The sequence below is a fragment of the Manihot esculenta genome, chromosome 3, assembly GCF_001659605.2.
Source record: "Manihot esculenta cultivar AM560-2 chromosome 3, M.esculenta_v8, whole genome shotgun sequence".
Taxonomy (NCBI): domain Eukaryota; kingdom Viridiplantae; phylum Streptophyta; class Magnoliopsida; order Malpighiales; family Euphorbiaceae; genus Manihot; species Manihot esculenta.
In genome coordinates this window covers 22938383-22964624 of record NC_035163.2, presented here as the reverse complement: position 1 = coordinate 22964624, position 26242 = coordinate 22938383, and the positions used below count along the sequence as shown (strand labels likewise).

At 30.6% G+C, this 26242-nt stretch overlaps 3 protein-coding genes across 4 annotated transcripts; 1 reads left to right on the top strand and 2 right to left on the bottom strand.

The window, feature by feature from the left end:
- Positions 1–1611: 1611 nt before the first annotated feature.
- Positions 1612–2187, top strand: LOC110611454 (putative RING-H2 finger protein ATL19). The gene has a single exon (XM_021751817.2). It carries the CDS (start codon positions 1612–1614, stop codon positions 2185–2187), a length of 576 nt encoding a protein of 191 aa, XP_021607509.1.
- Positions 2188–2649: 462 nt separating this feature from the next.
- LOC110611453 lies at positions 2650–16950 on the bottom strand. Its single transcript, XM_021751816.2, has 17 exons — positions 16792–16950; positions 16611–16674; positions 16336–16444; positions 16144–16206; positions 13279–13382; positions 11670–11736; positions 11499–11570; positions 11124–11285; positions 10130–10203; positions 9923–10020; positions 9358–9462; positions 7855–7952; positions 5302–5439; positions 5054–5101; positions 4150–4264; positions 3379–3479; positions 2650–2965 (listed from the first exon to the last, which is right to left on the bottom strand). The coding sequence occupies exons 1-17, from the start codon at positions 16862–16864 to the stop codon at positions 2879–2881; spliced, it is 1578 nt and encodes a 525-aa protein (XP_021607508.1). The 5' UTR covers positions 16865–16950; the 3' UTR covers positions 2650–2878.
- A 6416-nt stretch (positions 16951–23366) lies between these two features.
- LOC110611167 (protein CUP-SHAPED COTYLEDON 2) lies at positions 23367–26006 on the bottom strand. Of its 2 annotated transcripts, XM_021751321.2 has the most exons (4): positions 25472–26006; positions 25176–25300; positions 24783–25066; positions 23367–24189 (listed from the first exon to the last, which is right to left on the bottom strand). In XM_021751321.2, coding segments are annotated over exons 1-4 (1011 nt in total). In that variant the 5' UTR covers positions 25474–26006; the 3' UTR covers positions 23367–23589. The 2 variants fall into 2 exon arrangements, with proteins under 2 accessions (XP_021607013.1, XP_021607012.1); XM_021751320.2 differs by having other exon boundaries at positions 25176–26004.
- Positions 26007–26242: the final 236 nt, after the last annotated feature.

Genomic DNA, 26242 nt, shown 5'->3' with positions numbered 1-26242 from the left:
AAATTTTAATCTTGCAATATTTATATATATTAAAATCTCTTTATTTTTTAAATAATATAATTTCTTTTAAAAATTTATTATTTAGTTTCTATATTATTTAAAAATCCATTAATCGATTCTATGCTATATTCTATGCTATAGAGAAATTTATTAGTTGATCTCTATATTTTAAAAAATTTATTAAAACGTTTCTGATATTTTAAAAAATCTACTAGTTAGTTATTTTGTTAATTTTAGTCGTTAAATATTTTACTGTTTAGTCTCTATAGTTTTGAGAAATTTATTAGTTGGTCACTTAGGTTTCTAAAATTAAAGTTTACTGATTAATCCTTTGTATTACAAACATTTTAAACTTTTTTTTATAATACTTGACGATAAAAATTAATAGAATAATTAATTAATAGACTTTTTAAAATATTAGTAATATTTTAATATATTTTTCGAGATTGAAAAATTAACTAATGAGTTTTTTCATATAATAAAAATTAAATAATAATTTTTTTTTTATTTTTATATAAAAACTTCTCTTCAACTATCAATTTTTTAAATACAATTTGTTCACGTAAATTAATTTTAAATTTTTTTCGTATTTTAAAATTTAATTGAAATATTTTAACTTTAATTATAATTTAATTTTTTTATATTTTAAAAAATAATATATTTGATTCAATTATTTTGATTTTTTTTATTAAAATTAAATTAAATTGAATTAAAATTTTTTAAATTAAAAATTAAATTGAAGTAAATAAAAAGTCTAACTGTAATTTTTAAATTAATTTAATTAAATTAATTTTTTAATTTAAACCGAAAACCGATTACTCTGACTCACCATTTGAACCCGCTTTAATTATGTACTATTTTAACAATCATAATTAATGTCTACATTGATTCTCTTTTAAAAAAAATTAACGTTAAAAGAAAAAATTTCACATGGCAATACTTAAAAATTGAATTTATAATCTCCCAACAATGCTACACATTTATTTATATAATTTTAAAAATAAATTTATTTAAATAATAAATATAAAATTATAAATAATATAAAAACTAGGATTATTTTTGCCAATCCAATTATTCCTCTTTCACTTTTATATAAATCATAGATTATAGATCATTTTAGTCCTAAACAACATAAATCAGATAAGAATTTTACCAAACGCCTATAATCTATTTTTAAAAATAGTAACAATTTTCATGTATACATATTAATGAACGCTTAACTGAAATTTTTCTTCCTGTATTCTTTCAGGCTGTAACAATTTCAGGTATACAAATATTTATTTTTTTATAAATATAACGGTAACAAAATCTAACAAATCAATCTCGACAACCTTATAACATTGTCCTGATAGCTAATTACAGTATAGTTACAATAACAATTTCACTAATACAATCTTTTAATATTTGCTTTAATTTCTTAGTTAGTTTAAGAACTAACTTTGTTCAAACTGATAAGCTATCAAGCCAACGACTTTATGATGAATAATATAAATTGTGAATCAGATAGCAAATGAATACTCAATCCTTTCTGATTTGAATATTCCTATACAGAGCTTCATTTAATTTTGGCAATAAAATTTATTGGCCAAAAAGAAAAAATTCAATTCTTACATGGAGATTCATTCAATGTTTGAGCAATTCTTCCCCAAAAGCGACACTTCGCATTCCGATTTAATTGCTCTAATGGGTTTTATAGCCACCGTCTTGATTTGCACAGTCTTACTGTGCATGATTGCCCTGTCAACCATCTTCCTCATTGTTTACATGACATTTAACTACATCATTAAACCTCTGTGTTTGCACGATGAGTTTGATGATCTTGAACTCGGAGTAATGTATGATCGAGATAGGTTTATGTATAACTATAGTTTGGAGTATTGGAATGAAGAGATACTGGACGAGATTCAAAGGTTTAGAAAGGATAAAATAGCACGAACGCAGTTTATCGACAATTTGTTGCCGTCTGTAGAATACAAAGAAGCAGAAGAAGAAGAAGAAGAAAATGGAGATGAAGAAATGATATTGAGATATGGTGATTGTGCAATTTGTTTGGAGGATTACGTTGAAGGAGATTGTTGCAGAATATTTCCCAAGTGTAAACATATGTTTCATTCAGATTGTATTGATGATTGGTTGGAGAAGAACTTGACATGCCCAATTTGTCGTCGATACGTTTTTGGCGCATAAATGTAGATTTACTTTTAAATTTTTAAATGAGAACAAAGGAATTCTTTTACATTCTATACATATTTTTTAATTAAATTGACTTGCATGAGTCTAGTGATATCCAAACTTAGCTCTAGGCCTATATGTGGCCAGGCGTAGGAATGTGATTGGGCATTGAAAACCCTAATTTTAGCAATGACAGAACAATAAGATCTAATATCACAGTACTAACGTGTAGTTTTATTGAACTACAAAAACTAAATTATAAATTATCCTATTGAAAAACACTAATAAAGTCGTGCAAAAACAGAGTTGAAAAAAAAGTTGTTACCTCTTTTATAGAACTGGAGCAGCAGGGAGCACAGCCTTGTTGAAATCTACAAATTGTGAAACATATCGAGCGATATTTATAATAAATAAATAAAAGAATTAATGCTCTGAACGCGATAAAGCATATCACCTGCCTAAAGAAATAGGATCAAATTGACAAGTCTGATCAAAATTTGCCTTCTCAAATCATCCTTTCATCTCATAAACTAGCAAACAAGACAACTAAATTGGAGAAATTTCTGTTTAGTTTTTGAGAATCTTGGGAGACTTCGGATTTTCTAAAATCAATCCAAATAACTTTAAACAAAGGTATATAATTTTAGTTCTGTATGAAAATAAGTACACAACTTTGTCAGGTTAAGTATCCTCCTCTTCAAGCAAATTAGAATCTGTCGGCTGTCATTATTGCAGGCTGTGCTTCCCGAAGCTTGCCAGTGAGGTATGGACCTCTACTCACAGCTTCCTGCAACTGTACCAATAGAAAAAATGAAACCATCACAAGTTAAAAAATGACAGAGATGAACACCCAATTTCACCAGGTCTTAAAAAAAAAAAAAAACAAAAGACAAAAACAGTAATAGACACCCAATTTCTCCAGGTCTCAAAAACTCTATGCTGCAATGATTTCCCAGTTTCCAGAGATATCCACAGATCCCAGATCCCAACCATATATAACACATTACACCATTGAATTTGATAACATTAAATGTGCTTTTACCAATAAATTGCATTTCCTTCTTTGTCAATACATTAACATGGTGAAGGCCAAAAACTATGACCAAACATTTTTAGCATTCAAAAGATGATAAAAGTTAAAACTTTCTACATGATCAGTGCCAAATTGCCTGCTACGTCAACATGGGGTTTAATCATAAATCTCACCTTGGTAGCAATTCCAATAAGAGCAGGATTAGTGCTAAGTCTACTTGAGGACACGAAAGCCTTTTGGATTGCCTTGCAACAATTATATCTAGCTTCCATACCTGAGTATGGAGAGCGCAAAAAAGGACATATCATTAGCTGAGTTGAAAGAAATTCACATTCAACCATGAAAGGAATTGCAAGTATTCACTGTACCAGAGGTACCCTGAACACCGATCATCAGCAAAGGTTTCAAGTGTTCTATTATCACTTCCAAACAAACCATTGTCCATTGTTATTTAAGCCTATCAGCTATATCAGGCAAATCACTATTAAGAGTTATCTCGAATTTCAAAGAGATGACAACATTATTTTATAAGTTGATCAAATTGAAAGTTCATGTAACACATCTGGGCAAGAAAACCACCACGCAATTATCAGTTACTAGTTAAAATCATGTTTAAGCAGTTGCCCCAATAAGCCAGTCATCTCCAGTTTCCCAGAAAGCAGAGGAATCCATTTGAAATATGGAGGAATCAGTAATATGACGTCATGCATAGCCTACAACTAAAACTTAAGACTTCAGTCACATATCAACTTTTCTTCACAACTGCAAATGAAAGATATCTAGTGCAGTAAAAGATATGTCAGAGCAAAAGCATTCAATTATACTGCTATTTTATATGAGCTACTAACAGACATCCGAGTTAAAAAGCCACCACATCCACACAAAATTATCAACAAAGTTTAAGCAATTATGCACATCATAATAACGGAGAGAAGAAAACAGACCTATTTTTGTGGTTTCAGTATTTGGATCAGTAACTATATTTACAATCTCTTGTTTTGAGCATATCTCCATGAGGCACCAAGGCCGAGCCACCAGACCAGTTATCATTCTATAAGCCTGAAATATTCACATGAGAACGAGATATTAACAATTCCACTCATAAAGTAAATCTAGCAATTGTAAACTACTGGTTGTTAGACTCAAAACCATGGTCAAACAAACCCTTACAATCGAGTTGTGAGGGGACGCAAGGGACTATGACTTATGTCCCACTGATCTTCAACACAGCATGGGTGGGCATAATTCACATTGATTTCCAATTAACATTAGAAGATTAACAAAGAAGTGTGTTCCCACATTAAATATTTTTAAAGAGGATATCCCAGTCAAAACAGAAGCATAAGAAGAGCAGGCAAATTTAGATTCTCACAAAGACAACTAAAAAGGAGAGAGAGAGAAGAAAATTTGGGAATATGATATTTGAGGCCTGAATTAATAGGAATTTTATGCCATTTTGTAACTGGAATATGAAATGATTCCATAAATTTCTTTTTCTGCTTCCCCAGAAGAAACTGAACCTGAATGAAAACCGAACTTGCATTCAGCTGAGACTTGCTCATATTAATTGAACAAACCGTTTATCCAAACCTTTACACAAACTATGCCTATGCAAAGGAAAGCAAAGGAGACTAATACCTATACAAAGGAAAGCAAAAATGAGTAAATTCCAGAGGATTATGAAAAAAGCCTTTCAGAATCTTGAGCTTTAGTTACATAGACATGCAATCATGGCTTAAAAGAGTTTGTTTAATATAATTACAACAGATCAGCCTCAATTTCATATTCATGGAAAAAATAAAATAACAAAAATATTAACTTAAAAGTAAACACAGACAAAATTCTCACCGCCAAACGAACTTCTGAATCCTGTTGAAGAACTGATAGGAAAAGACCCTGCCAATTGTTCCAACTTAGTTTTTACTTGAAGACAATTTGAAAAGTTTATTGTAAAGTGAGAAATGCAATTGTTGCCCAGCCCAGAAGAAGGGAAATGCCAGTAGCAGACACCATATATGATACATCAAACAATATGAGAAAAATTGCAAAAATAAGAGGCAAGAAAATTGCGAAAATTTTGAAAAGAAAACACTCACTGATGGTGTCAACTTTGAAGTCTTGGATGCCGTTTCATAAATCAGGCGTCGAAGATTTTCTTCAGCATCAGCATTCAGAAGTATATTGCTCTCTGTCCGAGTTTCTCCTGATATGTTTCCAAGAGAATGCAATGCAGCCTGTGCTTGCCATTTACGAAACAATCTCAGGTCAGATCCATAAAAGAGAATATAGAGTGTGGTTTTAATTTTGTTTTGCAGAATTCCCTGATACAAGATCATTTATAACAGCATTTTTAAAGCAAAAAGACTTGGTGGCACGAAATATCGGGTAAAAGTGGATTTGTTGAAGAATGCAGGGGAAAAAATCTTACTAGGCAGTCGAAAAATGAACAAGATAAAAAGGACATCTATTCATTAATGCAAATGTTGAAAAATAATTAATAAAAAGGGTCATTAATAAAAATCTTACTAGGTTGAAAGATGAACAACATAAAAGGACATATACTCAGTAATGCAAATGTTGAAAAAAGATAATTAGTAAAAAATGGGTAATTGATCAGCATGGTTAATTTTACACATTCATTTTGTGTCAGTCAAAACTAATTCTTTCATGACAAAGATATCCAAGATTTTCCATTTTAATCTTTTTCAGAAATGCATCAGCAATTCTTCCATGCTCCTGGGACATATCAAACAAATGTGTTCTACTAGAAATGACCTTTATCAACACAAGAAAAAAAAATGCAATGATTCATGAACAATTCTGATTTTTAAGGTATATTTAAATTTTAAACATTCTTCCTTGAGCTATAGATTAAAAATGCTTGCTTGTCTAGTATAAAAAATAATAATTGCAAGAGTTTATGCATAATTCTTATTGTTAAGGCATATTTAAAAATTAAGCCTTGTTCCTAGAGCTATAAAGGAAGAACACTTGCTTGTCTAACATCAATTATATGTTACATTACATAATTTACCATTCATGCATGGATGCACACATATGAAATCAATGCTAGATTCTCATGAAGTCCTGAATAGTAGAACATGTAGCTTTATCCATATCTATCCACCCCCAAGAGTAGCTCTGGGAAATCCACTGTATTGACAATCATACTGATCTTTAAAAAATGGAAAAAAATGTTTATGCTTAATGTGAAAAATACAGAAGCCTGAGCTCACTTAAGGAATGCCACTCAGAAAGTTTACAGATTCCACTAGTAAATATTCTATGAATCTACTTCATGAAGAAAAGATAGCAGAAATGACATGTTTTAGGCAAACATGTGGTTCAGAGTAGCAGAAGAGATTAACACTGAACAGTGCTAGATTAATGAACACTGTGATATAATAAGGGTAGGCAACAATACACAAGCAAAAGCACCAACATATGAAACAGAGTTTAATCAAGTAATGACAGAAACAGAAGTTGAAACAGTGAAGTAGTAGCTCCAATCACTCCACAAAATGCAGTTTTAGTACATGTCAGAAACTCAATGCACACATATGCGAATAAGAATATACATATAGTGCACAATACTCTCTTTTCCAAACCAAACATTAAACAAACAAATAAATAAAAGGAGGGGAAATGTCCATAAAAATCCCGAACTTTATACTTTTTTACAATTGTACCCCTAACTTTCTTTTTAGACAAAATTACGCTATAGTAACGATATTTTTACAATTGTACCTTCCGTCCGTATTTCCATTAAAAACTAACGGAGAAAACTATTTCAATATAATAAATCTCCGGATTAACAAAATAAAACCCTAAATAGAGTAATATTTAAAACTAAAGTAAGAGATGGCGACAAAAAAGAGTGATGTCTTAAACCATAGATGGATGATTATTAATTCCAGCATTAACATTGGTTGAAATATCTCCTCTATTTGTTTATTGTTTATGCAGAATGTTCATTTTCATGCATCTACAATTTACATATCTGCCGTCTGATATTGATGCAGAACTTTCACCATCTGACTGTGAAGTTATTTACTCCATTAAATTTGATGACTTAACCATTACTTATGTGATTACTGTCATAGACGCATTCTCATCCTAAGTTGTCCCACCCCTCTCCATTTCTGTTGCTTACCCTGTGCTGAGTGCTAGAAGTTTAATCATGAAAAAAAGAAACACTTTTTTTGTCCCTATCTCTGTCTTTAGATTTAAATTCTCTTTGTTAAGGGTCTCTTATGCTAAATTGGGTTTTTCTATTAGTTTTTAGTTTTTAATGGAAATATAGATAAGAGGGTACAATTGTAAAAATATCACTAGTATAGAGTCTTTTTATCAAAAAAAAAGCTAAGTGTACAATTGTTGCAAAATGCAAAGTTTGGGATTGGTATGAACATTATCTCATAAAAGAAAAAAGAAAGGAATACAGAAGGGGCAGGACAACAGGTGTTAATACTATACCATATTCTCTATATGTGCTAATGTTTGAGAGGAAGTCTTATTATTTGTATTGTCTGTTAAAAAACATTCGACGATAACAGCTTCCCTTCATCTAAATCATGTATTTACAAGCAACACGTAACTGGCAAAATAAACAAAGCAATGTATGAAGTGGTTGAATCCAACAAACTCACCAACTGATTACCGCGTGCTTGTCTATCAAAGGCAGCATCAATAACATGTCTTGCAGCAGGAGGTGACATTGAGAGTAGCAACATTGCTCCAGGGATTGCTAAAGCATATCAAAGTAGTTCAATAATTTTGTGTTAAAAAGCTCTCAAGGAAAATGATAGCAAACCAAAAATTATTTCAATCATCTCAAGATAGTGCAAATGACAAGGACCAATCCTATTTGTTTGATTGTCTCATATTTCTGAAAACAGAACAATTTATCAATCATCTTAAGAGTATTTGTCGATAAAATGTTTCGTCTGCAGGACATATCTATGTTGCAGTAGATGAAGCAAAATACCCAAGAGAAATCTAACATTTGTGAGAGACAACTGAAAAAAAAAAGTATACAGTGCTGAAGATAATAAATTTTCAAATATTATTGAAAAAAAAACTGTCAAAAATAACTCTTCTTAACTTGAAAAAGAGTAAGCATACAAGCTGAATCAGCTCAGACGTGAGAGCCATTGGTCATCTCAGAAATATCGATCCCAAATAAAACAGAGACCATACTGGTATATGGGTGAATTCTATTGTAGCTGCAAACATGCAAGCGCGGAAACTTTTTTCATATTTAGGCTTCTGTTGCAAAATAAACCAACAGAAGCAAACAACAACAAATGCTGATAAATCGCTAAAAATTAAAAAGAAGAACAATGAAGCTATAATTAAATCCCGATGTTCAACTATGATCAGAGGATCATCATCCAAAATGTGCATCTTAGACCTCTCTCATCCATGGTCCAAGGAACATGTTAAATTTGGGCCAGGCCTAACTCACCCCAAAAGTTAGCTCAAAGGGGAGGAGTGCCTATGGCCCATATATGGGGCACATTACCCCTTTCCACAACCGATGTGGGATTCAACACACCCCCACGCCCAGAATTTTTAATGCTGCATGGCACATTTATGGGGCGCCCAACATCCGATGGAGAGGCTCTGATACCATTTGGGTCAGGCCTAACTCACCCCAAAAGCTAGCTCAAAGGGGAAGAGTGCCTATGGCCCATATAAGGGGCACATTACCCCTTTCCACAACCGATGTGGGATTCAACAGAACATATGGTTGATGACATGACCCAGTGCCTGCCTCCTGACTAACATAAAAGGTAACAGCAAATGGATTTGATGCTACTTCATATACCCAACAAGTGTTTGTAAAAATTTGATACAAGGATATTATCAACCATATTTCAGTGTCTCCAACATGCTAATAATGAATGAGCCATTCAGACCCAGTGAATATGATCTGAAACTCGCCAAATATACAATAAATCACTAATCAAGAAATATATTCATTCTGTTATTGATTAATGACTGAATCAAAGAACATCAATACCATATCAGACCAATACAGAAACTTAATCCAAGGCAATCAGAAAAGGAGCATTACAACTACTGAAGAAAAGTAGCTTTGCCTCATAGAAACCTTTCCAGTAGACCAATGAAATTATTGGCATACTCACATGATCCAATTTGCCCCAATGCTTCCAGTGCACATTCACATTCATTCGGATCTTCACTCTCTAATGAAAGTCTTCTGTCAATGGCTGATATAACAGTTCGAACGCCTGGATTTAGAAGTACTATTAGTACTCGTATAAATCAATTTTGACGATCTTCGAATGAATAGATATGCAATTGCAGGAACTGGAATGCATATCAGTTTTTCACACTTGGTCGCAGCTATCAGTAATTCAGTATCCTAAGGAGATCTCTCTCAAATGTGCATTCACACACGCACAATGAAGTATTAACATTGCAATCAAAATAGTTCTTAGAAAAGAAAAAAAAGTACTATAAATAATACTTGCATTTCTCAATAATCACGAAAATTTGCAATCAGCGAGAAGAAATGAAATGAAACAAAGAGCTCTGGTTGAGTAGAAATGCAATTTCTTTAGACAACAATTTTATCAGCATCTAGAAAGAGTAACGAAGAGCTTTGGTTGACTAAAAGTACAATATCTTCAAACAACAATTTTATCAGTATCTAGAAAGTATATTCCAAAACCTAAGATCAAGACTTACAAGACTCATCAATGAATGAGTACATATTTTCCTTCGATAGGAGTCTTCCAGTTATCATCATTGCTCTTGATCTTAATATTGCATCCATTGATGTGTTGCTTCAAAAGAGGGAAAACAAACAACAAAAAAAGGAAGGAGATCTTTTAAAGTGTGTAATGATTAAAATCTAAGTATAGATATATAGAAAATGTCACTCAAAAAAGGTACCTGATTAAAGAAGAAAGCAGTTGGATAAGAGTGGTCCTTGACAAGAACTCTGTACCATGCTGGACTTGTGCTAACTTCATTTATTCAGCACATACAACAATAGAAAACAATGCAGATGTAAATAAGAAAAAGATAAACCAAAGTAAAACCAATGGAAGAAACAGAACCTACAAAGCTGAATAATATTAATGAAAAACAAAATTATAAAGCAGCAAAGTGCATGCTTGCATAAGCTTAGACCTCAGCTATCTGCTATTTATGCAAGGTAACCAACAGCAGACATGAAGGTTGCACATCAAAACTCCCTATAAATACAAATATACCTTTAGTGCTTTTTATGTTCTTTACTATTGTATTGTAAGAAAACCTCAAGTCATATTAAATTTGCAAATATTCCAATTGTCACATGCATTTTAATGCCTTCAGACATCACTCTGGTTGAATAAATTTCCCTAACACAATGGGAGTCCAGGAAGAAAATGTTGTATTAAGATGCCATCTTATGGTCTATTCTTTCCAGCTCTTGATACATGCATGATCTTTACTCATGACAAGCACACATCTCACAGCTTTTGATAAAATCCTAGACATCAGACAACTGCTATAATGGAGAGTTCAACCATTCTATCATTAAGAAGCGGGACTGATACTTCTTGAGAACAGCTCACAGTTTATTGACTCTAGTTAATCAGTAATTTCTTATCACACTTGTATTTTGCAGTGAACAACTATTTACATATAATACCAATGATAAGGAAATATGAAACACACAATCAATTTTAGAGTGTGAAATTCAAGTTAGGCCTTTTAAGTGAGTTTTTTAATTCATTCTGAAAAAAAAATTAAAATCACACGTAGGAATCTATTTTCACTTAAGAATATGCCAAACCAAAAATCTATGTACATTGAATTCTCATCAAATACTCCTCCATTTCGAATCCCAACCTGAAAAGAGTAGGAGAACTGTACAAAAAATAGTCAAGCAATGGGAAACCTCGTAAAAGAGCTCCAAAATATTTAAAGTTGCTAGAGTATCATTTGAATTGCTGACTTCTGCCTCCAACAAACCGAGTAGATTTGAATTGTAAACTGCTGATGCCACATAGTCAGAAACAGAGAATAGCTTCACCACCATAGCCAAAATACGAACTCGTCCCTGAAAGGTTCAGATGATTAGAAAGGGATGTACAAACAAATAGTTAGCCAAAAAACTCAATTTACACATGACATGCCTGATAAGATTAGTATAGCTACTATTTGTGAGACAGAGCAGCAACAATCAAACGCAAAGAAGAAATCATGTTTTAGCTATGCCCATAAAGGAAGAACTGGAATATTAAGAAACAAGCCAAAGGATTAACTGCCATACCAATGATGAACATCGAGCAGATAAATTTCTAAGATGTGTAATATCGCCAGTATTTGCTGGGAAGATGACCTCCTATTTAAATTTTGCACCACTTAATCAATAAATATAAGTAATAGCTCCATGGTAGAGAAAGACAAACTCACAAAGGAAACCAGAAATGATCAGTCTTACCACGCCTTCTGCAAAGCCAGCTAATTTCTTAATTGCCTCCGTTGATGCACTTGCTACTTGTTCATTACTGCAGGAAGAAAATGCACTGATGAGGAAACCCAGAACAATGTTTAACAAACATGATAAATTTTTGCAAGTCTTTAGTCTCTACCCACTACCCAGGGGCAAAGGCGGCATTAAATTGCTATGTTCAAATTCAGATAACAATTGAGAAATCCTTTTCCTAATTATCTCCTTATTTTAGAGATCTGGCCAAGCAAAGTATTACTAATCACCTTTGGATTTAAATAAAAATTAAAATTAAAAAAAAAATCCAGTGTCTATAATGCCATATGGTTTGGGCTCTTTACTGAGCCTCTTTGAATTTGCATTGCCTTCATCATACTGATTCACCCTCCATAAATGGACCACACTACGACAAGATCAACCATACTGGCAAACAAGAATCACACTACCGCAGAAATGCAAGCAAATCAGAATTCAGGGATCATCACAAACCAAAAGTATTCAATTTAACAGTAGAGTTGCCCATAAATTTGACAATTTTCCAGCAATGTAGTTCAGATGCATATTTCTCATCTCACTTATGAAAATGTCTCAAGATCATTACAGCTGTTATAGGCATCACCAAAGTTTGCATCTGAACTTCATTCCTGCTTTCTTATCGCAATCCACACTTCTTATAATATATTGAGTTAACATGAACAACTGGAAGTCCAAGAAGGAAGCTGCAAGCTCCTTACTGATGCAGAAAGCTCAACAATTAGGAATAACATAGGGTTGACTGTGCTTTGAACAAAGAAAAGATGCATAAGGTTTACAGAGAGCCACTTCATACAATTATGAGTGGAAGAAGGCTGCTGAAATGTCTACCAGCAACCTTAATTATACTCTAGATTTGTTTGTTTTAGGGTAATAGAGGTTAAAAGTTACTCCTGTAATGTGTTAGCCTTCATCAAGTATGTCTGATAATGTTAACATTAACTTCTGACCTAGTTAAACCATTCACCTCACTTACGCTCAAATTTGTTAAACTAAGGGGGAGTCAGGTAATGACCTACACTAGAAATTTCCTTAAGTAGATACTTCTAATTCTAATAAATAAATATTATTATTTTAATAAATATATTATTACAAATAATTATAGATATGAAAATAATTTTAATATTATTATTATTAATTATTATAAAAATATTTTCATTAATACATGCTTCAATCGACATTGCAAATTTTTATATCATTCATTTGTATAAGCATACCAAACACATCTAACTATATAAGTTTAATCGTTACTCTCTTTTCATGAGAAATACCAAACACAATTAGCAATGCTAATTGTTGTACCTATAGTTATTAGACCATTAACTGTTACTCTTTTACTATCATTAACCCCCATTTCATTCACCCATACCAAATGCATCCTATATAGGATAAAATCCTAATCAAAGAGTGAAAACTCATCCTCATTTTTAATTAATGAAGACTTATGGACAAGAATCCTAAATAAAGAAGGATCCTAAAAAGGAAGGAAAAGAATATTGTCTGGAACTAAAAAGAAAAATAAATAAAATCCAAAACTGAAAACTTCAGCTGCTCCTGCATCACTTACCCATTCACGAGACAATCGAGCAGAAGAGGATATATGTCATGGTCAATGATTAGCTCTACAGGTGAGACGGTTTTATCATTGATATTCTCCAGAAGACAAGCAACCTGAGTACAATTGCAAAGGGGTAAACTAACAGTCAATCCAGTGCATGTGGAGAAATTGAATAAAATTTAACTAAATGGCATGCAAATTTGCAGTAAATAAAAATTATGCAAAGCCTAAATATGTTAGCTCAGTTTCTAGGCAACATTAGGGGAAAAAAATTGGCAATCGCGTCTTCAGCATACACTCCACAAGTAGGCAATCTAGTTCTAGCAAGGCTATCTCTTAAGTGAATTGCATTTACAAAGTTGAATGGCACTCATATTATAATCAATTAGAAAGTATACCATACATTATACAGTAATAATATATAAAAGCTTGCCCATCATGTGTCTTCAGCATAATTATGCAATCAAGTTAAAGTGAACGCCATCTCCTAATGTGAACTGCACTTTTCCTCCTACCACTACATAGACTGTCATACACATTATGAATTTCTTCATAGCATAACTGGACAGAGGAACTGACATCTAAGAACTTCAACAGCATCTATAGGTTCCCAATTAGCACCCGCTGTTGAATTTCATTCCTATGCCTATATAATTTTGAGAAATTTAAAAAATATATATACATATATATTTTCCTGCAGAGTTTTATTTTCTCTTCCACAATGTATGAGCTAGTCAGCTACATGTGTGATGGCAACAGGTTTCCTTTTCTTGCAGCAGCAATTTTAGACATCTGGGCTCTTCTCCGATTAGATTGATTCCAAACTTTCACAATAATATATCATTCAATTCCAACTGATGTTTTAGATACTTTCAAATTCAAGCACCACATAATTATGAGAGATGATACATGCTGCTTCATAATTCATACTGCCAAAGCTGCAATTAACTCGAGCCTGGCTCACTATGAATTCTATACCAGGAAGCAATAGATCAATATAAGTCCCTAAAAGAGCATCAGTTACAAATTGGGCTTGTATATACCTGTCACCAACAGTGGAAAATGTTGCCTTCCTGAAACATTCTACTAAAGGCACTATCAAATTAACTAGATTACTCACAATTGACAATGCGAATGATCCATACCAAGTACTTGACCAATGACTGATACAGCATATACGAAGTCTTTAAAAACGTAGAGTAGCCTCTCTCAGCAAAATTTCCAAAAAATGCCAAACATCTTTTATGGTGCAGCACATAATTTAATTTAAAAGGAACAAGTCCATGAGGGCCAAGTTCATTTGATTCAACTTCAACAGCTCAGCGAGGTAATGCCATCTAAGGTCTAGGAGTAAGCAATCACTCGCATACTACAAGGTAATGCATAGACTGATGTAAAACACATTAGAACACTTGAAAGGAAAGAAAAATAATTCTCAAATTGTGTATTAATGCTTAAAATCAATTCCAAAATCGATAATAATAAAAGTATATCAAAGTACCTAGAGGGCGTAGGTATTTATAGCAGAATTTTCGGTCCTACTATTAATAGGATTTGGAATCCCAAAACAAGAAAAACATTAAAGAAACAGTAATTAAGAATCTTAAACCAACTCAAACTTGCTAAATAAAATAAAATACTATTTTGCATATTTCTTCATAAAACATATAGTCCTAAAATTTCTAAAGGTAGATCCTCATCATAGAGCCAGGAACTCATAGCCCAAGGAAGCAATGTACCCCTGAGATTTTGAAATTTTTTAGGTGTAGTGGTAGTTTCTCAAAAAATCAGTATTTTTTACTATTGCCAACTAGAGTTTGATGAGGCAGATGACTCCATCAGGATTTTAAAATTTTTGAGGGATGCAGTGATAGTTCCTCAAAAGTCATATCTTTTACCGTTGCCTACCAGATTTTGATGGGGGAACTAGACTTGTATTTTAGAAGTTGCTAGTAAATGATTAGTAATTGTACATTTTTAAAAAATCCAAATTCTTTGTTGTCCTACTGAAAGAATGATATCAATAGCAAAATATAAATCTTCATTTGCCAAAAAAAAAAAAAAAGACACCATTTTTTGCCTCTTGGCCTCTTCTTCTCTATCAATTATAGTTTACCATTTTACTCTTCAAACAATCTAACAAACACCAACTTCATTCTTTGAAATTTAAACTATTCGAAAAATAATTAAAGGGAAGCCATGCAGAATTCTCTCATCGTTTTTTTTTCATCAATATGAAATTTTAGTGGCTTTCTTCTCATGATCTCACTACCATTATTGGAATTTCATCTTACTCATTTGAAAAAAAAAAAGAAATCTTTGATAAATTAGAACCATGTTATTTGTTTTATTTAATCTATAATTTAATTGAATTTAATCTTTATGATTGCTTTGAATAAAAATAAATAAATTAAAAATAGATTGAGCAAATTTTTAAATTTTAGGCCATTGATATATTTTAAGTTTAGAAATTCATAGTATTAAACATTCATTATATTTTTTTAATTAACAGTAATTTCATTTAATTTTTAGCAAGGCTTTTTTTTTTGAAGAATAATGGTCAACTTTTATTTATTTCATGTATATTATTGTTATAAATTACATATTCTAATTGGATATTTAACTGTCATTTATGCACCCGTCACTGGATAAAATCCTAAAGATGGGTTTAACAAGCATAGCTGAGACCATCCTTTGTGTGGTTATGCTACCAAATGACATATTTCTAAAACTAAAAGTAAAAATGATCCGTGCACAATTATCAACAGAAAGGTAAATGGCAAAACTATTCAACGTAGAAACTTCAACACCTTCAGCAACTTCCAGGAAAAACCAAAATAAACTAGTGATACAGAGGGCATAATGTGCACATACCGTTTTGCATGCTAAACATCTTACTAGTTGAGACTCTGCCCTCAAACCAAGTTGCACAAAAGACTGAAAAAAAACCAAAAATGAGAACAAAGTATGAGAAAAATAAACTAGATATACCCTATAAAAATCCCTCCTCGCTCTTCAGAGATAAACCTGCTGCTTCAATCAAAACGATCAGAGCAGGAGACATACCATATATTGTGGGATAAGTGATGCACCATATTTTGTCTTAAAGATTCTTTCTAGACAGGCAACCAAAGTATTCTCCAAACCAGGCACATCTGCTCTCGTTTGTAAGGCACTAAAATGCCAAAAAAAGAAATCCTAATTTGGGTGTATGAGTATGCAAAATTAAAATTAACAGGGACAATAAACAGCATAATTAGCTCAATGAACCGATGGGAAATAAATTCCCACAAAAAATTAAAAAATAAAAAAGAAGTCAAGCAGGAAGAAATGAATATTACCTGATAATGAGCGGAAGGGGAAAACGACCGAGGAATTCCTTAGCTGCGGTGTCGTTTTGAACACCTACAAATCGGAATAGAACACGAAGAACATCAAAATGGAAGTCGTCCAAAATTTCCCAGAGAAGGAAAGAAATTAAAAGAAAAAAGAGAAAGGGAAAGGGAAATACATAACAGGTACCTGGATAATAAGCAAAATCAGAGGCGGATTCGAGTAAAGGAGTAGGATCCTCCATTGAGAACTCTTCGTCCATAGCTTTGCGATGCTTACTTTCACTCAATGTTGACACTGATGCTGCAAACTCTTTAGAGAGAGACGACTCAGCAGCTTTGTTGGCGCGTTGCAAGAGTTTTCGGTTTCGGGTCGGGAAACGAACCCGGTGAAACCGGTTGTGGGCCGGTGCAGACATGGATAAGAACTTTTGTTATATCCTTATCCAATAACGGGTCGGGATTTATTAAAATTTAAAAAAAATTACTATATAATTTTAGTGATATGAAAATTCTGATTAATTTATTTTATTATTTTAAATTATTAAAATATTTTAAAATTACAAAAAAATTATTAATTTATCTTTTAATAATAAAATTAAATATTTTATTATTTAATATTATTATAAAAAAATTTCATTAATTAATTTTTTAATTTTATAAAAATAATTACCGATTAATATTTTAGTATAAAGTATATTTTATATTTTTTAATAATATTTAACGGTTAAATTTAATTTAAAAATTAATTAATAAATTTTTAATATATTTTTAATATTAAATAATTAATTAATAAATTTTTTTTCAAATAATAATTTAAAAAAACACACTGTAAACTTTCTGAAAATATCTGCATAATAAATATATAAATTAAAATCAAAATAGCATTGTGAATTTTGAAGAGACAGAAAAGGGCAAAAGAGAAGAATAGGATAGTAACTGAAGTTTAGGCGATGCTCTTGAAAAGAATTGGGTTTTGGGATCTTTATGTTTGTATTTTCTTTGATTTTTTTTTTTGTTTTAGTTTTATTCTTTTTTGTGTTTTGTTATTTTTTTTTAATTTTCTATTTTTAAGTAGAGGTATTATTACCGGTCTTTTCATAAAAGACTAATCGAATTTTAATGGTTTGACAACGAGAGATATTTAGGAATATTTATGGATACATTATTTTGTATTTTAACTCTTTTTTTTTCTACTTTCTACTTTCATATAGAAATATCATCACCGGCGTTTTTCTTCTTCATAAAAATTTAATGAATAGTGATATTTTGATTTAATTTTTTTTTAATGATTTGATGGCTAGAAATGTTTATGGATATATTGTTTTGATAATTGATAGCTATATTTATCATTTTTAAGAGGTTATTCTCTTTATATGATGTATGCGTTTCAAGATTACACTGCTACAATCGGTGAGATATGCTTCTTTGGGCATTGAAGCTTGTTGCATCTCCTCCCTCTATGTCACTTACTTTCTACAAAATTGTTTAGTCTAATCAAACTTTTTAAAATTTTTTTGTTTGATGTATGCACACTTGATTCTTGCTATTTTTCTAATGACATAGTGATGTCAAAATTGAAAGTCGCCACTTGATCGGTTTGTTTTTCTTTTTTATGTTATGATGTATTAGTCACTTTAGCGGCGGACCGGTGTCTTTAGCATGTTGAGTCCTAGATTTCAAATTGAATGTATTGAGTTATAAATTAGAAGTTTTAGGCTTAGTTTGAATTTTTGGATTTTTTATTGGTTTGATTCACTTTCTTAGAGCCTTTTGGTTTGGACTACCCTCTGTATCTATGCTTTATCTACTTCGCGATGTAAAATGCAGTAAAGTTGCATTAAAAAAAATAAATTTATATTATTTATTTATTTTTAACCAATTATTTATTTTGATTATTAATATAAATAGCAATTTATTAAAATTATATAATTATAACCATAATAATCCAATTTGCCCTTAATTATTTCTTCAACTTGCTTCCCATACTCATCAATACTTTAAAAATATAAAATTATTATATACATTAAAATTATAATAAATCCCAATTATAAAAATATATTAATAGATGGTACAGTTGAATATTTTCCTTTACTATAAATTATTCTTTAAATATACACCCAATGTCTCAAAAGAAAACTCCTCATAGTGTTTTTTTTTTTAATGACTCTTACCCTTTCCCTTTATTCAAATTAAAAGATTTATAAGAATGTAATTCAATTAATTTATTTTTTATTAATTTTTAATAAAAAATTTTAATTATTTTTAATTTAAAAAATATTTATCCTTTAAATTAATAGAAATCATGTTGCATGTGTAAGCATTCAAATGAATTTTTTTCTTTTCATTCCTTATAAATAAGGGTTTCATAAACCAATCTGTCTTATTGATATTGAGGATGATTATAATAAAAGGAATAAAGATGTTTTTGCAAAAATGCCAATACTCTTGAAAGAGTTTATTTTCTTCTTGAAATAGTTGGATCATAGGCTTATAATTTTATTTTATTTTTAAAATAATTTCTTATTAATTATTATGTTTTTAAATAAATATTTTAAAATTTAATAAAATTAAATATTTTTTGTATTTTTTTCCTTTAATTATATATGAAAATTACCAACTCATTCATATTTCCTTCAAGCCCAGCTTTTAATTGATTTGGCATTTTGAAGTTTGGATGTTTGTCATTTAACCTTATTATTCCATAGCAAAAACAGCCATCATCAGAAACTGCCACCACAACATCACCCATCCAAATCCATTATACATCCAAAACTTAGCACCAATCAGGTACATAGCGTGCTATGCCATTTCCATGCACCAAAGGCTGGGACAATGCCCTAAAATGTTAGGCTACTAATTGCATCCCCAATTATGCCTCACATCACATGCCCATTTCCAACCTTAATATACTAAAGATGCTGATCATCTTCAATCATCACCATCCTCTTGCATGGCCCCACTCCCTTTACTTGGATTTTGTCATTTGCTGTTATATATAGCAATGGGTATGTGTTTGTTTTTCTTCCAAACTTGATGATCATGTCCTTTCTTTTTAGGGTTTTGATTGATTCTGCTTACTGTGAAACTTGGTTTTTGAGATACCCTTTTGTACATTAGTTAAATGGATCCATCTCAACATGGTAACAGATCTATATGCTTTTTGTATGTGTTATAAATTGCAAATTTGCTTTCCCATTTGCTTTTTTTGTAAAACTTTTAATAATGTTTTATGATGCAAGGAAAGTATGTCCAGAATAAGTTATTACATTTAATCATCCTCTTTCTCAACAAGATGTCTTGCCCTTGTTATGGTTATAACTAAGTTTCACTTAGTTTATCTCAGCTAGATGAGTTGGCAAATTATATATGAGAATTATTTTTTCCTGAATTTGATTTTTTTCTTTTCTTATATTGAACTAATTTTTTATATTAATTTTTAATTTAAATATAAATGGATAATATAATTGTAAAAAAATTATTAATATATGATATTTTTATTGAAAAAAATTAAAAATATAATTATAAAAAAATAAAATTTAAAATATTTATGAACATTTTACCTTTTAAAACATGTGCAAATTTAACACAAAACCACCAGAATAACATGTAATTGATTTCTGGCTACAGGGCATTTATGATTAATAATAGACTATTGCTTATCTTAAAATCATAAAAATTCATTCAAACTCCAACCAGGAACACACGTTAATATTTTACTGAATATACGGAACTGATGCACTTACTCAAATGCACTTATCACACCATATTAAATTCGTAAATGCGCTTACGAGTCTTAAAATAAATAATTTGATATTTTTTTTAAATAAAATTAAGAGTTTGATTGTCTTGAATAGAACAAACATTTATTGAAAGCACTTTTTTTTTTTTTTTTTGAAATATGGGTTAGAGGAGTCGAACCTTAGACCTCTTAAGGCTACAAGGATGCACTTTCCACCAGGCTAAGGCTCGGAGTGCTATTGAAAGCACTTTATCTCTTAGTAGGCGCAATCAATATAAATAGAAATTATAGTAATCGCTAATGGATTAGAAGGAGAGTTCTCCTAAATTCGGATCGTCATAAATATTACAATCGCTAAATTTTTTTTTTTTGATAAAATATTTTGAAAAAATTTATTATTTACTCTTTTTTAAAATAAAATTAACTAATTATTTTATGTACTTTTCAAAATGTATGATTTTTAAAAAATTCAGATAAACATTAATCACATTAAAATTTAGCATTGTTATTATTAATCTATATAACAAAAGATTAAAAAAAAGGTTAATGGCAAACAAGTATATATTTTTAATTTTATTATAATTATACACTATATTTTCTTTTATTAATTAAAATTTAATATTTTAAAATTAGTTCAATTATACTATACGGTTACTTATGTCATTAAAAACTAACAAAAATTACCACGTCAGTAAATTTGAGAGTAAAATTAATAATAATTTAAAATTTTAAGATAGAATTACAAAAGTATAGGATTTTTTTGATAATGATATATTTTATTCATATATTTTTTTAGGAGCCGGAAGAATATAAATTAAATTTATAATTTTAAATGAATTATATATATTTTTTAGCTATTTAACTAAATTAGGCTAGACAATTAAATATTTAATTTATATGTTATTAATTTTTTAAATTTATTCTAAATATTAGTATAATTTTAAAAAAAAAAAGTAGTGGATTAACATATACTTAGAAGTTAAAAAGAATAATTAAAAAAAAATTAAAAATTATTTTAATTTATTTTTTAATACTTTATAATTAATATATTTAATAAAATTATTTTTTAATCATAGTTTTAAAAGTAATACTAAATAGTAAATATATTATACTAATTTAAGAAAAATAAGTTGATTATAATTTTAATCAAAATAAAATTAAGACAAATTATTATTATAAATTATTAATAAAAATTAAAAAAATAAATAGTAATTTAATAATTTTATAAATCTCCAATTATACGTAGAATGTATTTGGACAAATATTAAAATGACATAATTTATTTGATAAAAAATAAAAATATTGGATAAAATTAAAATAAAAGTAAAATATAGAATTTTTTTAATAATTAATTCTAAATTTTGCTGATATGGTGCAGTATAATTTTTTTTATTTTTTAATAATATAAATAATGATATAAATAATATAATTAGAGTAATTTTAAAAATTAAATTTTAATTAATAAAAAATAAATATAATTATAATAAAATTAAAAATATAAAATTTTTTATCATTAACTCCCAAAATAATAGTTAAAACTTAACTAAAACATAGTTTTAGTTTTTTTTTTTAAAAATAGGAATCAGAGATCGAAATAATAAAATCTGATATCTCTCATATTTATTTAAATACAATTGTTATTTGACTAAGCAACCGAATGTAAAAACATAATTTTTATTGATTTTTTAAAAATACAATTACTACTTTAATGTGTTCTTTTAATATAAATACTAACTAATTAATTGCATTCCAGACTAAATAATAATTTTTTATCATTTTATTTAGTTTTTAATTTTAATTTTTGAATATTGAAAGTGCAAAAGGTACATTGTACGTTTTTCTTCCCATTTCAACAACCTATTTAATGCCCTTTCCTTTCTTCATTGCAAGAAAATAACAGCCAACCACTCTATACCCTGAAATTCAAAACTACAATCTTCTCATCGAAAAGAAAATATTTAACTGTTAAAAGGTAATTTAAAGAAGTTATTTTAATATTTTACTATTTAATGGATAATTTTTATCAGTTTTTAAATTATTTATACATATGCCCATAACACCATCATCCTATTTTTTTTCTTTTTACCTTATATGGAAACTATGCTTTCGGCTGCTAAGGCATGCCTCCTCAAATCGGAATATGGACTTGTTTGGTCTAGAATAATCCTAACTAGAAACCTTAAAGTTTTATTGTAAATGTAAAAAATATTTCTGTTTAATTGATATTTCTTATCAATTTCTTATAAAATCAATGATTTTATTTTTTTAGAAGAAAGAAAATAAATTATTTACTCAATCCAATTATTTTGACTAATATCTCTTTAATTATAGTAGTAATTATAAAAAAAATTACGTCGTAGTTTTATTTTTTTTAAATAATCTCATATAATTTAATTTGTAATAAAAAATTATATAATTTTATTATATCAGTAAGTAAAAAGAGACTTTTATATCTAGCATTTTAAAATTTTATAAAATATATAATTTAATTTACATATTTATAAATTCAATTATAAAATTTTATTTTATAGTAAAATAATCTTTTTAATTATAACTTATTTTATATTTTTACAAATTAATGAATGAATATTATAATTATTTGTAACTCTTTTTAAATTAATCTCATATATTTATTAAATTTAATATTTTAAAATAAATTATTAAAATAAAAAATTAACTCAATATACATCTAATTAGAATAAAAAGGAAATAACAGATTTTTTATCTTATTTTTATTTATTATTTTCACATATAGAATATTAAAATTAAATAAATAATCTCTATTAATTAATAAACTTACAATATTTAGAAACCAATATTTAAAAATATAAGTATTAATTTTAATTAAAAATATAAAAATTAAAATATAATTTTTATTAAATATTAGAGAATAAATTATAATTTCCTAATTATATTTAATTGTATTAAATAAAAAATCTCATTTTGGATAATCTTTAATTATCTCTTAATTATTACTCGTGAATTATTATATTATTTTTCAAACTTAAAAAAAAAAAAAATTCTAACAAATAGGAGTATATTAAGAATGACAATAAATAAGTTACCATCGCAAAGCACAAGTTAATACATATTAGCAGTCATCGTACCTAAAATAACTAAAATCCCAAACGTAGTGCTAAGTACTAAAGCATAAAGAAACCTGCATTTCGAGACCCTATCTATGGATAATAAGGAATGGATCAACTCGTGACATTCAGCATTACATTTATCTCTACCATTTAAGATTCAATAGGTCCACATGCAGTCGAGCTCTGTGAAACCTGCCGCCCTTACACCCCCACTCTCACCAGCAGGGCCACCATCAATTCTCCCCTCATCCGAACCTGTCATCCAATTCATGGCAGTGGTACCACCTCCATTACATGGCGCCGCCGCCGCAGTCTGGGATGGGGCAGAGAAAAAGAATGGCAACTGAAGTGTCTCCTGCAGGGACCTCAGGCTGGGGAATGAAGAGACGCCCACGTTCCTTGGGAACCGTCCAAATGGATCAGCTGCTAAGAGGAGAGGTGGGGGTGCAAATTCAAAGTTGTTTTGATTAGCAGTATTGGAAGCTGCGGTGGCAATGGTGGAGAAACAGGACACGTGCTCAGTTTGAGCATAGCTGTCATAGGAGCAGCTTTCACGGTCATTAAAAGTGTTGGTCGAGGCAGCAGTGGTGGTGGTGGTAGGATCCAGAAGAGGTGGGAGAGATGCCGACGAAGGGGAGCTGGCTTCTGGGTGGAGGTTGATAGTGTTGCTAAAACGCCCTTTCTTGGTGCTGCTACTGCTGCTGCTAGAGGTGGAGCCACCACTCTTCTGGAACACTCTGGAGATGACCCATTCATCCTAGTTATCATCCGAAACAAGTCAGAAATTGCAGATAACAAACACATAAACCCAAACATAATCCAAAACCATATGCTACAGTATACGTAAGGCAACAAAAGGATTGATATTACAACATAGAACTAGGGTTTAAGAAACAGACTATAGAGACACTTTGGTCTCTGAAAATTAGAATCTCAAGAGTACCCAGTTCATTAATTCAAAGTTGCGTCTAGCCTTTCGACGGGTGAAAGCGGAAAGATCACCGCAAGGACTAATGTTTAATATTTTCTACAAAACAAGAAAGCCATAACAAAAACAAAAGCCTGCCATTTCAGCCTTTTAAATGAGAACAGCATATGGATCATTAATTGGGCTGAAACTGTAAATCATAACTACCAAGAACCTATAAATGCTTTTAATAATTAGTTTTTGGTTCTAGCTGTAAGGGAAGCTGGAAGCACACTACTCTTGCATCATCACCGTCAGCTAGCTATAAAAACATAGCTAATTGTCTTCCCTGCTGCTCTGAAACAACCCTAGTGATGACATAGGGTTACTGGATTCTGTAATAAACAACAGTGAAGGGTAAAACACGAGGATCACTACTACACCTTAGAGCTCCGGGAGAGATAGTGGTAGGCAAATTTGCCTTCAAGACGATACTCATGCATAACCCAGTTACTTTTCTCTCCTTTAGGGGCTCGACCTCTGTAGAACACCAACGTCTTCTTCATTCCCACAAGTGCACAAGTCTTTGAGCTGTAAATCTCCCTGTCTTTTCCGGTAGCTTTCCAATAACCAGCTTCAGTGGCTCTATTAGTTCTCAGCCCAGTTGGGTACTTTCTATCTCTCAGGCTGAAGAAGTACCACTCTTTCTCTCCCATTTTTGCTTTCTCTGCAAAATATGGAATAAACAACAGAAATTTAGAAACTTTAATATGTGGTTGGTTATTTTTGTGCATCTCACTGAACAAGGACTCAAGTGAAGAGAATTAATTTATTACCAGGAAGCTCCCATGGCTCGCACTTGTTCAGATCCACTTCAGCAATGGCTCTACCAGTGAAGTTGCTATCAAGAACCTTCTTGAGTAGATAGCATGTGATAAGCTCCTCGTCGGTTGGGTGAAACCTAAAGCCAGGAGGTAAACGGGCATCACCGGTGTCAAAATGGCGGTAGCTATCCATAGAATTAAATAAACCCCAACTTCAAGAAACAAGCCTAGTTAAGCTCTAATACCTAGAAGAAAGACAAAGTAAGTAAAAATCCTAAACACAATATCAAGTAACAGTCAAAACGCACATGGCAAAATGTCTAAAGACCAAAGCCACGGAACGCCATGCAAAAAGTTCAAACCTAGAAAAGAAAAGAAGAGAAGAAGAGGAAGAGGAAGAGGAAGAGGAAGGGGAAGAAGAAGAGGGTATTCTTAACTTTGTTATCTAGTTAGAAGGTTTGGTTTGATTGGGCTAACAAAGAGTATTATAAGGGGGAGATGAGCAGAGGGTTTCATGGGGATTTGATGAATCGAGCGGCAGATGTAAAAAGGCAAGAAATGATAATGAGGAAGTATATGATTTGGGCTGGCTTGCAAAATCTCTGTGTTTTCTCTGCACTGTCTCTCTCTCTCTCTCTCTCGCTAGTGGATATGATAAGGGCCAAAGAAGAGAGAGCGATGAAGGTGATGTATGCGTCTGAGGAGTGGGGCTCTGAGTATGCGTGCGTGCGTGAGAAATTGTGCAGGTATTCTCTGTCAGTGAAGAAAATGAAGGGGAGGGAACAGAAAGTAGTTTTAATGAGAGAGGTCCATTTTCAAAGATAAAAGAGAAAAAAACAAAACAATACAAATTGTGAGATGGAAAGAAAAAAAGAAAAGAAAGAAGAAACAAGAGATGAGAGGGAGAGATTTCACCATGAATCGATAAAGCTGTTTGATATCTCCTCTGTCAGCATAGTACAAATATTAAATTATTATCTTGTCAGAGACATTGTGATTACACGCCATCTCTCCCTATCTTCCCACTCTCGTGTGAGAGATTAGATTTTTTCATTCACTGGCTGCTTATTGAGCACGAT

Coding starts and splice junctions, on each gene's coding strand:
- LOC110611454 (XM_021751817.2), top strand. CDS start 1,612: ATGGAGATTCATTCAATGTTTGAGCAATTCTTCCCCAAAAGCGACACT.
- LOC110611453 (XM_021751816.2), bottom strand. CDS start 16,864: ATGGACGAAGAGTTCTCAATGGAGGATCCTACTCCTTTACTCGAATCC. Junction 11,571..11,669: donor CTGGCTTTGCAGAAGGCGTG/GTAAGACTGATC, acceptor AAATTTAAATAG/GAGGTCATCTTCCCAGCAAA. Junction 2,966..3,378: donor TTATTGGAATTGCTACCAAG/GTGAGATTTATG, acceptor CTATTGGTACAG/TTGCAGGAAGCTGTGAGTAG.
- LOC110611167 (XM_021751320.2), bottom strand. CDS start 25,356: ATGGATAGCTACCGCCATTTTGACACCGGTGATGCCCGTTTACCTCCT. Junction 25,067..25,175: donor CGAGCCATGGGAGCTTCCTG/GTAATAAATTAA, acceptor CATATTTTGCAG/AGAAAGCAAAAATGGGAGAG. Junction 24,190..24,782: donor ATCTCTCCCGGAGCTCTAAG/GTGTAGTAGTGA, acceptor GATGATAACTAG/GATGAATGGGTCATCTCCAG.